Raw genomic sequence first — 13,303 nt, 5'->3', positions numbered from 1 at the left:
TTTTTCTACATTCTCAGGAAAGGTGTGATAGCTGGTTCGAAATTTAGCATCTTTTGTCTCCGTTTGTCACCATAGTTCAGCCAGTCTGACTTTATCGTCATTATGCACACCGTGGTTCACGTGTTTAGCCGACTGATTTTAATGAAGTAAATTTTTATTACATGTTAAAAAAGTGAAGCACATGCAGTGTTTAGGATTGCTATTCATGGGATAAAACATTCCAAATCAAGGTTGTACAGGTTAAAGATGAAAGAAAACCAAAACACTTGCAGTTTGGACAATAAATATTAACAATCAATGTTGTAGGTGGTCATAGCATCGTATAAAGTGATGGATGTCTCCCTCCTTTGGCAAATTCTCCCACTCAGTCCCTACATGTAAATGCTTAAACGACTTCTTGTTTCTGAAGCTCTGGATTTCAGGCCTTAGTGTGTCATTCTGTGGCTGTTGATGTTATTCTATGAGTAGGTGTTAATATGACATTTATATAAAAGAAAACAAACTATAAAATAAACCAAGCCATTTATTGTTCATGAAGTGAAATTGCACGAGAGAGAATATGCTTGTAGCCCTCGTGAGGCCTAATAGTGTCATACAGATTGATTTCTGTGAAAAGGTTTTTGCCAGGTGTCACTCAAATCCTCTTTGAAAACTTCAAGATTCAGTAGGTGGCTGTTACAGTATTTAGACCTGAAACAGATGTGAAGATACGTGTCTGAATGCTCGTTGTTTCAAAACCTGTGTTGTCTCGTCTGATTGTGATGATGTGGTATTCAATTAGCCTGTTTGATGAATTACTTTTTAGTTGTTGTTTTTTTTTTCTTTTCGTACCATCCCATTTTGTGTATTTTGGATGAAGCGTGGATGACTTCGCAGCACATGTTGTTCTTTGTGTCTTTCCATGGCTGTAGATTTTTTTTTTTAAAGAATAATTTTGTTTGATTACACATAATGTTTGCACTACATGTCGACATCGGTGCAAGCTGAATTCACAGTGGATCACAGAGGAGCAATACTATCAGAAATATATTAAACAGTAGAGTTATTGGGATCAAGTGGGGTCCTGTTGTACAGGCTTCAGATATAGGCATGAAAAGTAACATACACGGTTATGAAATGAATAACAGGCCTGTTTTCTAGTTGGACACCACTAGTATGATTTAAAAGTTGCATAGCATTTTCACCAGCAGGTGCACATACAGTAGTTATGAAGTTAAACCCTGTAAACCGTAACATTCACAGGCTCATCTGTTAGTATATGCACAGTTTAGTGCAAGTTTAGCCAATCAGTTCTATAAACCAAGTGTAAAGTATGCACAAAGATGAACAAACAAGCTACGTCTCTCTTTGTCTAGAAAGTTATCATGGTCTTTGGTGAATTTTTGGATCAGTCCAAACCTTTTTGCCATTATGTACATACAGCACAGTTAATGTGATTATGGAAATTACAGCTGTATAGGATATCGTGTAGCGGGAACTGCAGTGCTAATACTTTGCATTTCATGTTGCTGTATTAAAGCTTCTGAAGCTCCATTTCCCATTGAACTCCCCCACATTCCTATGTGTACTGTATGTTGTTTGATATGTATTATCATGTACTATATCATAAGTAGATATAAATATATAATTACTTGAGGTGAGGTGAATACTGGCCATGGACAAACATAGTGAAACATTGAAACATGGCTCTAAATTAAGTGAGTGAAACATGTGAGGAGGCTGTGTCTCCATGAGTGAAGTAAATGAATACATTTTTGTGTATTACTTTTGTATTATTTGGTCTTACCCTGATAGATATTAAACAGTTCTTGTTGCATCCTGTTTTGTTATTTGATGAGTTTGCATGCACACACCAAGCAGAATGTTTGCTGCATTGCTGTAAATAAAGATAGTGAAAAAAAGATAGGAGCTTTGCACCTTCATGGAAATTCCTACTTCTAGTTGATATTAAACTCCATAGTTGTTTTTAGAAAACATTCCATTCAGCCAAAACCTGCTGATCAAAGTCCATGATGTGGATTTGCAGGGCTGATTCAGCTGTGATATATCACTATTGCAAATTGATTTATTCATGTAAAATATAAAAATACTACTACCAAAACTGCTGCAATCCATGAAGACAACAGCTAAAACTTGTATATATATGTATACAGTGACTCAAATAATACACAGGGAAACCAGTAAAGCAGCAATAATCTTAAAATTCTTTATTCATAAACTTGATGCAAGTTTACAAATTACTGTACATGGTCAAAATTTCTTCAAATGGAAAATGAAAAATAAAATAAAACCAAAGCGAGCCAACAGCAACAGACTTGATAATCTGTTTGTTGGTGCTAGAAAATGAATTGAAGTGAGATAAATGAATCTTTTCAACACACAGTCCAGTTAGAGAAGCGTGCAAGTCTATTCACCACGGCATGTCTATCAAACTTCAATCGTCTCTTAATGTCCCCTCTGACCAGAGTTTTGGCATTTTGGAGGAGGAAGCAATCATACAGGTGGATAAAGGCTGTGGAGCAGGGGCATAAGGACTGATCACACACTGAAATCAAATCTACATTGGGACTTGGGAGGAAAAAAAGCGAGTCATAGCTTTTGTGCAGCAGCGAGTCGGGACCGGGCATTTCGAAGAGGAAAAGTGAAAGCAGTGGGAGACCATTGAGAAATACAGGAAAAGGAGGAGAACTGTCTGGACCAAAATGATCATTAAACCTTGAAGTCATGTCTCTAAGTGACACGACACAACACCAGAGTGGATGCAAGATGTTCATTCTGCATCACCAGGGTCTTAAACTCACCGCTTCTGCCACCAATGGCATTTCATGATCATGGTGAGCAACCCAGAGAAATGCCCCGACAGAGCAGGAATCATGAGGTGGCTTCACACATGGTGATGATAACTACACGAGAGCCTCTCAGCAGAACAACTCGGATCATAGTTGCTTAAAACTTCTTAAATTAAAAAAAAACCTTTCTCTCTAATCCAGTGTTTCTCATTCCTGCTCTGCATGTTTCATACGTTTCCCTGCTTCAGCACACCTGATTCAAATAAATGAGTCGTTATCAGGCTTCTGCAGAGCCTCTTGAAGAGCTGATCATTTGAGTCAAGTGTGTTGCAAGTGGAGACATTTAAAGCATGCAGGGCAGTGGGTTCCCAGCATAGTGCTTGATTAGGTTTAAGATGTTCATTCTTCATCATCAAAGGCTCAAACATTCAACCCTAGACGCCAAGGGCAAGGAATTTTAAAGGAGGAGGACAATGGAGAGGAAGAGGAGGAAGAAGAGGAGGAGCCCAGTCCCTATAAATACTATATTGGGTACTGATGAGCCATCACATGTGCTGGTCATCATGCTAAAGCAATCCCGTTAAAATGGCATCTTTCTATAAATTTCCTCCTTAGATCCCTTGAATTAAGAGACATTTGGCCCATATTATTGTAAAACTTACGTTTTCTGTTTTTGACATAAGTTTAGTGGGTAAGCCAAAACACCAGAGTGAACAGAGCGTTAATTCATCCCACAAAATAACCCAAAGCCCAACATGTACATGTACAGATTCCCCTTCTAAATATTGTTACCTGAGTTGCCATTTGAATGTACTTTTGCAGACAGTGTTAACAAATAAACTGCAAAAGAGCCAACAGATTGATAGATACAGTGTGTGTCCTGTAGTATGGGGAACAGCAGTACTGATCATGTATATTGCGTGGTCAAAGTTAAAACGTACAGAGATTCACATCAGTTCTTATCATACTACAAATGATCTTTCTTGTTACCATTAAAGTGACACCAAAACACTATGATGTTGTGGCAAAAGGAGTCCTGTTGAATGTGACATATAACGGGGTAGCAGTTTCAGATCTAAACAGGGCGTGAGCAAACCACTACAATCGATGTATGTCAGGAAGATATGACATACACATTTTCTGCAGAACTGGGCAGGGAGATGAACAACAATCACCAAAGGAAAAAAAAACAAAACAAAACATGCAAACAGCCTTCATTCCCTCTGCAAAGCCCACCCAAGCACGGCGACTGTAATCACACTGAACTATGTTTTATAACAGCCATTGAGGTGACGCTCCTGTGCAACATGCTGTTAACTTTGTACACACAGGGCTTCATTTTCAGCATCACACTAGCCATCAGTCTCCACAGCTATAATCAACAGAAAGACCAACTGCCGAACTGAGCACTTGCGGGGCCGATGTGTTAACAGAAGTAAGGCAAAAAGAACCCTTTAACTTCAACATTAAATCTGTTAGAACTTCCAAAATGATGCCGTAGCTCAGATTCTATAACGTCTGGTGAAAATAAACCAAACGCATCCTCTTCCCAAGATATGCAAAATGCAGATTCTGAGATGTTTCATGTCTGTTGGCCCTGTTTTACGATTAATCGCTGGTAGATTTGTTCACCGACAACACTTTTGATTCTGCTTGGCCCAATATTGTTGCTAAAAAGAGTTAAAAGATACAGAGTGGTGGGTCATCTCAATTTAAAGATAAGCTTCCAAAATAAGAAAATTGTCTCTTTTATTATATAGTACGGTCAAAATAATAAAAACAATTGCCAAATAATAGTTCTAAAACAATATTTGCATTTATGTACCAGTTATATTTCCTAAACAAAAAAAGGCGGGATCAGAAGGGGGGTTCAATTAAAAACAGGTGGTGCAGTGAAGTGCCACTTCAAGAGCCTCAGAACGAGTCTTCTTTTAAAATTCCCATTTAAAGAGGGGTAACTGTGAAGCCCATTTTTTTCAAAGCAGCTAAAGAAAAGCATTTCCCCACCTTTAAAGGGAGAAAAGTGTTTTTTTAAGACAAATGAGCATATTTAGAAAACAGGACTAGTGATAACCTCACATCATCCTCCTCACTAAAACACTGAGGGGAGAAGCCAAGTGATACCAGATTAAAGTCTTTCCTGGAGCAGGGCGAAGGAATACTCGTCAGATGAGCCAGCAAGATGGTTTCCGAGAGAAAGATGATACATCCCCAGTTTAATTGGAGGAGGGGTAGGGAGGGGATATTCCAAAGAAAACAAGATACTTTGACCCAAAGACATGTTCTCAGTGCATAGTGGTAGTAGCTCCTTATCCATCCTCTTTAGGTGGTGTGTACCAGCCTGTAAAAACAGAAGGAGAAACCCCTTTGCTGATGGATCCATACCACCGAGTGTCTACTCAGCCCCAACCACTCAGAAATGTTCACTCACCGTTCTTTTCATGTATCTGCACAAGGGATTTGTACGACTGTTGTGCTCTGGCAAGATTGTACTGGTTCTGAAAAACAAATAATGTTCTGTTAGATGTAAAGAAACTGCTCGCTGCTCGGTAGGAATTACATAAAACTGGGCCATTTGAAACATCTCAAACTTGTTTGCATTAAGACATGACTGAATGACATGCTGATAGCAGATTAATGACATTAAGTTACCTTATTGGCTCCAAACTGCACTCTGGCTTTTCCTTTAACCAGAGTTGCATTTATCTGCATAATGACAGACTCTATGGAATAGGCACTGCTCCAGCCCTGAAGAAACACACACAAAACGAAACCATCAAGTGTGCTGTTAAACTTGAGAGCTAAGTTCACGTCATGTATCAAACCCATCTCCATGCCTGTTTAGTGAGAAGCTCCATGCACAAGGCCCCTCCTCCGAGAACATAGCTGAAAAGACAAAAATGAAAGTTCAGAATTAAAAGATGAGTATTTAATATTATATATTAACGCAGCTGTGTACATTTGATTAAGAAAGTATTCACTTGACCTTCTGTAAATTTGTTGTGCTTTAAATTCATGTCACAATATCTTTATTTGACCTGTGGGAGAGACTTTGATTTTCCCAAAGAGGCTATTTGAAGTTAGTAACGTCTGGGAATGCAACTTTTGGATGTTCTGAGAAATTCAGTCCATAACTTATAATCCATCCATAGCAAATCTGTTAATGCCTGTTGCTCATAATGAGAGCCTGTAAAAAATCTGCATGACTTGAAATGCATGATGGAACAAAACCATAGCATCAGCAAATGCATTTGATAGCCTAATTACACTGGTTTATGACGACGCTTTTTATTTCGCTTTCAAGAGTCAGACATGACAATTTGCAGCCAGTCATGAGCAAACTACATAGCATAAAGTCCATCCTGCACCTAAAAGATGACACCAGCTTTGAAAGCAAGCAAAGCACAGTATCGCTACATCTGGAGGTACAATATATTTTGTAAAAAAATTTGAGTTAGTTCTTCACATTTGAGGTTTTCCCATTTCGATTCACTAATATCATGAGTAAATCTCTCCCAATAAAGTTCAAAATCCATCTCAGAATTGAGATGAAGTGCTCAGTGAGCGAAGACTTTCTTCAGAGCATTTCATATGCAAACAGGGAAGGATGAGATAACCACACACTCACCCTCCGGAGAGCACAGGTGAGACAACCCGCACAAAAGGTGGGTCGAAAGGAAAATTATCCTGTCGTATTGGGAAAAAAAACAAAAAAACAAAACATTTAGTACTGAGCAAACCACACCTCCCTCAAACTGTCAACTATTATCACAGGACTCACTTTATAAGAGAAATTGAGCAGAATGTAGTCTATTCCTTCCTTTTCTTTTAAGACCTGCAAGTCACTATGTAATGGACTATCAGGATCTACCCTGTAATGAAGAGCACCAAGTCAAATGTAACGCAAAAACAATACAACACAATTTGTGGAAAATTTTAAAAGCAACTAAATGTGAGAACTTACGTCCTTAACTTGACATGCCATTCATAAAGGCTGTCACTGACTAGTTCGACTGAATAAATACCTGTGAAACAAACAGGAACAGAGCTTCACTTCAATCTGCAGATGGGATGTTCACACACTAAGAGCTACCACTGAAGGAAAGTGGGTCATTGTACTCACCCGTCTTGTAACTCTGTGATCTGTAGATCTCCCTGAGTTCCTTCATTAGGCGGTCTGAGGCTTGCACAGAGCCAGACACTGCACCCTGAAACATCAGTCACAAAGGTGAATCACACAGACGATCGGACACTGTGACGAATAAGAGCATACAGTGTGCTTCAAAGCCGGGCAATGAGAGATCCTGAGGTCACAGTCCTGTTCATTTATGTCTATCCACTATGTTACATCTGAGTATATTCAACACTTAAAAACGACAATCTGTCTCTGAGTGAAAAAAATGCCAATCTTTCACTCTAAGCCCCACAAGGGAAACCTTTGATCATAAAACTCGCTGTACAGTAACGATTACCAGTGATTTGATGACGACCTTTAGAGAATCTGAGTAAATCCAGCAATATAAATCAGTGCACTTCAATTTCAGATCACTTCACCAACTACGGTCTGGTGTTTTGTTTCCGACTGTAAAAACGGCAGGTTTCAGAACTCTGATTTCAGCATCTTCTCATGAGGAAACTGCTGTCTGATGTTGGATTGTGCTGCTGCAAAAGTTGACAGCCAACTAAACTTTTTGCTGGACAGCTTAGTATTTCTTTCTGCTGGAGCCCCGTGTAGCAGCAGCCACACTGCGTCAGCAGTGAAAGGAGCGATGAGTCTGCGCCTTGAATGTAGTGCAGCTGTTGATCTGAACACAGTCAAAACTACTGAAAAAATATGAGCTGTCACAGGGAATAAAAGAGAGGAATTTATGTTCAGTGTTTACAGTATAATCCTTTAGTGTGGTGAACAGAGCGGATCCCATCCAATATTGTTATAAGATATCAATACTTAAGTAATTCACTCAGTGGATATCAGACTGACGTCACCAATCCAGATTCCACAGTTTGATGTTTATACGAATTATAATTATGTTATGGAGTTGGAAAGTGAAGTGGTTTACATATATTTGCAGGAATAAAAAAAACGCCATAATGGAGAGCTGGGCTCACACAGCCTCTCCACACTTCATTTTTTATCGACTATTTCCCCACCAGCTGCACTCACTTTCTCACCTTACACCGTTTCTGTTGTTGTTGTCTCTAATCTATGGCACAACCAAACAACGCACCTGTTAAATGATTGGCTGCAGTTTGCATTTAAGCCAAACTATGGAACTTCCTATCCAAGTTTTCTTATTGCTATTGATGAAGCATGTATCACCAGTATACATCAATATAATAATCCTTTCACCTCTATCACACTCTCCAAAACTCAATCAAGAAAAACATCGACTGAATGACCACTTACATTCAAGTGATCCTGTCTCTGGTTTTTACGAATCTTCTCCAAGATGGCCAGATTTTCTTTTTCTATCCCGTCATCTTCTGACTTCTTCCCATCTACCGGCTCCTCTTCTTTCATGTCATAATGGTCCAGGTCTTGGTCCAGGTCAATGTCCTGCTGCCAGTGTATTAAATATGTTTAGAACCACAAAGATGTAAATAATATGGAACTAACGAATGGTCATTGATACACATAGGTACCTCTCCCATTTCTTCCTCCTCTTCCTCTTCAGATGTCACCTCATCTGGCGGCCCATGCTGCAGTAGAGTGAGGCATTTTGAGATGACAAATGCTGAGCTTTGAAATGCAAGAAAAAGACACTGAGTTTTACTTGTTTTAGGGTCAGTACCTTTCGCTCTTGTGTGATCGGGCCAGCAGGTAGAGGCTGATCGAGCATTTCTACATCTGGATGTTGTGGCAGGTTGTAAAGCCGACAGAGATCGCAAATGAGGCGCTTCAACTGCTGAAGAAGCTGCGGGTGAAATCAGCAAGATAAAACACCAACAATGAAAACTAAGCCGTCACTGAACAGCTGCACCGAGTTTTCACTGTTATACCACTAAACTTATGAGACAATATGATTTACAGCAAGCCTCTGTGAAACTGAATCCACATCGCTGACTTACCAGTGTGCTGCCTTTTCTCACATCCTCTAAGCGCTCCAACACTTCAGCCAGACTAGGATCATCAGAGTCAACAAACCATATTGGAGGTGTTGAGGGATAGGATTCCTGTGACAGAAGCAACAGTATGTCATGGAAATTTAGCCAGTCTTACTTGTAGGTGAGCAAATACACTGTCATCACATTGTATATTAAACACTCAACAGACAGCACCACTGTTTTTACAAAACCAAAATACAGAAAATGCAAAAAGTTTATTCCAAAGCTATGAATGATTTCAGACCAAATGTCTTGGCCCACACAGCCGCCCACTAAACAAACTGATTTGTGCTACCAACTGCAGAGCAAGAGTATCTCCAGCAATGAATGACAAGTCGCCAAGTGCTCTGCTGAACATTCAAATAGACATAAACAGTTTTTAAATCATGTGTGGACTTCAGTTTACATGACTGAAGATGCAAGAGCTGATTCTGTATTATACAGGGCTGACAGTTCATGCCAGGAGACTATAGTATGGTTGAAAAAACAAAACAAACAAGCAAACAAAAAACAAACAGCTGGACTGCTGTGTAATCCATCCAGCAAGTTGAACAAGTCAAAATATGTTGTGTGTGGTAGCTAAAGTACGGTAATATACTGGTAATAGCTTTTGGATCCCAATGTTGAATTTCCAGAAAGGAAAATACAGGCAATACACCAATAGAGATGTTTAGATATAAAGTTAGAAAAGGGTTAGGGTATGACTCTGGGTGCGTATGCATGTCATGTTAGAGATAAAGATGGGAAAGATTCCTATGTTTCTGAGCAAATGGCATCGTTTAAATGATTACAGCGTCATGTCAGGGTTTAAAGTACTGTGCTTCGACAATATAGATCTATTTCCATTGAAGTTGAGTTTACTTTGAATGTTGGGCTTGGGATAATATGAGACATCAATCAATCAATCAAGTTATTAAACACCACATCAGTTATATCACAGCTTCAAGAAATGTTTTAATAATAACTTGCATGTTGAAGTAATCATTATTTACTAGTTAAAAACTAGTTCTGCTACTGATTCTGTTCTGATCTAATTCTGATATAAACAAGTTATAAAATATTGTTTCTGTACAGACTGTTGTTGCCTGGTACCTGTCAAAATGTGTGGATGTATGTCTGCCTCCTGATGATTGCATGACCAAGGCAAAAAGCACTGAACAGTACATCCGAACAGCTGCCACTCCATATTTCACCTGTCCCCATACTATTCTAGGATCTAGCACAAATCTTCATAAAGCCAAATTCAATATATCTTGTACAACTACATTAAATGTACATGCTCAGTGTAACAAATCAGTGCATCACCACAGACAACCAAGGCAGTGATTTCCATCTCTACAACCCTTTCTGTTATTGTTTCAATAAATAAAGTGGGTTCACACAAGCAAGAGCTGGAGACCACATACGGTCCTGATAACCAAACCCGGTAAATACACAAGGTCACAGGGTACCCAAGAACAGTACAGAATGGATTAAATGATGGAACCACCTTCAGTACATGAACGGCTCATTTTTTGATGGGAAGATTGTGATGCTGAACGCACTCTGGTTTCTGTGAGATTTAGCTGACTCAAAAGCAATGCAGACTGACTCAGCTTAAGTCTCAACATGGCATAGCTATCAAAACACTTTTCAAGCCTGTCCCTGTCGCCAAAAATGAGCATAAGTAAAGTGAGTGTGTGTGTATGTTTTTGCTTTGAGATGAGGATGTGGTCAGGATGTTAGGCTGGTGTTTGAATGTTATGCACCACCCGAACCAAAGTACCATGGCAAGAGAGAGTCTCAGTTCCTAGAGCTATATTAAACGTCACATACGACTGTGATGGCAAAGATCGGGTCTTCTGCACCTTTAAAGATTATTTATTTTACTAAATATGCACACAGACCTCTCCAAGGAGCTGGTGTTGAAATGCATAAAAATACCAGGCCCATCTGTAGTTTTCTCCGTAAATAAAATGCATGAACAGCCAAGCTCACATTATTAGTTGGTTGAAAGAATAACATTAAAAAAAAGTACATGGCAGATTTCTTCATAGCTAAATTATATCGCTTTCTAAATATTTTAGTGACCCGATAAAGGAGCAATTGGACATCTTTAACATATGCAAATAACTTCGCCAGATGGATCTGTCTATTTACTGAAAATAAAAAAAAACAACAACATACAACACAGTAACGTTAATGCAACATTCCATTAAACCGCAACTAACGTCATTTCACGTTAAAGATATCTAAGGGATACTCTATGTAATAATAACTATGTTATTTGAAATATTGTGTAAAAACAGATATGTTTCGAAAAACCACAGCTAGTTCAATAGCCTTGGGATTAGACGAGATACGCAGGTTCAGTAGTTAGAAAGTTAGCCGCAGTACTGAAAACAGTAAGGTAGTTATATTGGCTAACAAGACAAGCTAGCGTCAACGTTACTTTCAGTTAACAGGCTAGCAAAAGCTACCGCAGCGTCGTTACTAATCGACGTTTTCTCGTATACTTTTCCAAAGTGAATTTAATACCGGTGCCGTGTTGTTTGCTTCAGTCAACCGGGCTACTTAAATCTTGATGCCTAGACACGACACGAAGCTAGAGACGAACACTTTATTCGTATTTGAGTTGTAAACACGGAACCTTCCGCCGAATGATTTGGTTTCAGTTGTTAGTCAGTGGCTGGGGTTAGCTTGTGCGCAGAGCTGGCCTGGACTCACCGTGATGTTGCAGTGAATGATCAGCAGCTTCTCCCCTGTTACGTTGAATTGGCAACTGAGTTCGTCTGGTTTCCAGTCTATTATTCTGAATCGTTCGTGGTTTGGGTCAAAAATTGACTCCAAAAACTTCAGTTCGGCCTTCAGCCCCGAAACCGACATCTTCTACTCATCTCAAACCACCAGGCCGCTCGCAGAGGGGAAGTCGGGGCGGGATGTGACCGCGCAGTCGAGTCGGGTCTACGGATCTCGCATGTTAGCGTGAGAACAACAACAAAGGGCTGGGGGTGAGGTTCCTAATGTGCAATGTCAGGAGTATCTGACAGCTATCACACTGCACAACTTTTATTGAATTTATTATGTTTCACTTATTTAATTTTTGCTTGTATCGTTTTGTTATTGTTATACCACATGATTTTATTCTACACTAATTTCACACTGTGTCCACAACCTGCTGGAACCCATGAAACAAAATGAAAAAGAGACCTTTAGGAAGTTCAGTATCAACTTGGTCCTGCAGAATTACATTGTGGCTCCAGTATAAAAAAAACATTTTAAACCTTAAGTTTGTACTGTGCTCAAATAGTTTTTGGTTTTGGTGTGGTTGGTTGCTTGGTCTCTGCATACATTATAATAAAACTACCATCTATGTTGTGCTGTGTGCTGTGTGCTTGATGGGAACTTGCAGGCAATAGGGTCCAAATAGCAAATATTTAGCCAGGAGCCCCCAAACAGATCAGTCCAGCCATGTAAAGGCATAATCTAAAGCAATACTTAAATATTACTTCATAAAATGAGAAATTTTAAAGAAGAATTTTAACTTTTTGATTTTAAATTAGTAACAGAGACAGTAATGTAGCCTCATTGTTAGTTTTACATCAAGGACCTCAATAGAAATTAGTCTTGTTTCTTCTTTGGTATCTTTTCTAGTTGGGTGAGAATTTGATGATTCAGTGTCCCACTTTTTTACAATATGTGCTACAAATATGATAAATTTACCTTTTATGTATTTCTTTTTTATATAGACACTGATTTTATGAACACAGCAATCCCAATTTAAACAAACTCCTTTAAGTTCCCTCTCAACACTGCCCTCTGCAGATCTCTTTATGAAGTAAAACACGAGTACCCCCGTTATACAAGATACTAAAGACAATACAAGAAAGCAACGTTGAAAATCTTCTAGGTGCAAACACTAATACACATAATTAATTAATACAGCTTAACGTAAAAGTGAATACAAAGATTTAAGTGGTCTTAAAGGCAAAGACCTAGCAATTCTGAATTCCAACCCAATGTGCCAATGTTACTGATACAGCACTCTAAGGTTTGTTTACATCATTTATATACAGTGGATTGGACAAGCGGTTTTCAACCAGAGGATCAGGGGGTCCAAGAAAAATCTGAGGGGTTGTGAGGTGATTAAAACTTTTCTCAGAGGGGAAAAATCTCTCTTTGACCTGGTCATCACCTGTAGATACAGCATAACGATGATAGAAATGACACAGTTTGGAAACACTGGATGACAGTAACATGTGAAAGCAACAAGCAAAACGTGATGACTGTCCTGTGATAGTTTCTGATCATTAGTGCTGTGTTCTTACTTTCATCTTTGCGTAATAAATATTTGGCAGGTTATATATATAAGGGTTTATACATAGGATAACACTATTTGCAGTGTATCTTTTATGTTAAAAACTCAATGT

At 39.0% G+C, this 13,303-nt stretch overlaps 1 protein-coding gene across 2 annotated transcripts; it reads right to left on the bottom strand.

Annotated features, from left to right (window-relative positions):
- Positions 1-2,192: 2,192 nt before the first annotated feature.
- On the bottom strand, positions 2,193-11,882 carry LOC124061638 (ubiquitin-conjugating enzyme E2 Q2-like). 2 transcript variants are annotated; one of them, XM_046393706.1, is made up of 13 exons: positions 11,601-11,882; positions 8,859-8,963; positions 8,582-8,704; positions 8,433-8,489; positions 8,197-8,346; positions 6,913-6,997; positions 6,754-6,814; positions 6,571-6,661; positions 6,418-6,476; positions 5,627-5,675; positions 5,442-5,537; positions 5,221-5,287; positions 2,193-5,130 (listed from the first exon to the last, which is right to left on the bottom strand). In XM_046393706.1, exons 1-13 carry the CDS (start codon positions 11,757-11,759, stop codon positions 5,099-5,101), a joined length of 1,134 nt encoding a protein of 377 aa, XP_046249662.1. In that variant the 5' UTR covers positions 11,760-11,882; the 3' UTR covers positions 2,193-5,098. The 2 variants fall into 2 exon arrangements, with proteins under 2 accessions (XP_046249662.1, XP_046249661.1); XM_046393705.1 differs by having other exon boundaries at positions 8,197-8,349; positions 11,601-11,878.
- Between the last annotated feature and the right edge of the window lie 1,421 nt (positions 11,883-13,303).

The sequence above is a fragment of the Scatophagus argus genome, chromosome 7, assembly GCF_020382885.2.
Source record: "Scatophagus argus isolate fScaArg1 chromosome 7, fScaArg1.pri, whole genome shotgun sequence".
NCBI lineage: Eukaryota > Metazoa > Chordata > Actinopteri > Scatophagidae > Scatophagus > Scatophagus argus.
Note: the sequence above shows the minus strand (reverse complement) of the source record. Positions and strands in the feature narration are given on the sequence as shown.

Excerpts from the sequence above, each read along its gene's own strand:
- LOC124061638 (XM_046393705.1), bottom strand. The coding sequence starts at position 11,759 with ATGTCGGTTTCGGGGCTGAAGGCCGAACTGAAGTTTTTGGAGTCAATT. Across the intron at positions 8,964-11,600 it reads TCATTCACTGCAACATCACG|GAATCCTATCCCTCAACACC; the intron begins GTGAGTCCAGGC and ends CTTCTGTCACAG. Across the intron at positions 8,490-8,581 it reads CGATCACACAAGAGCGAAAG|CATGGGCCGCCAGATGAGGT; the intron begins GTACTGACCCTA and ends ACTCTACTGCAG.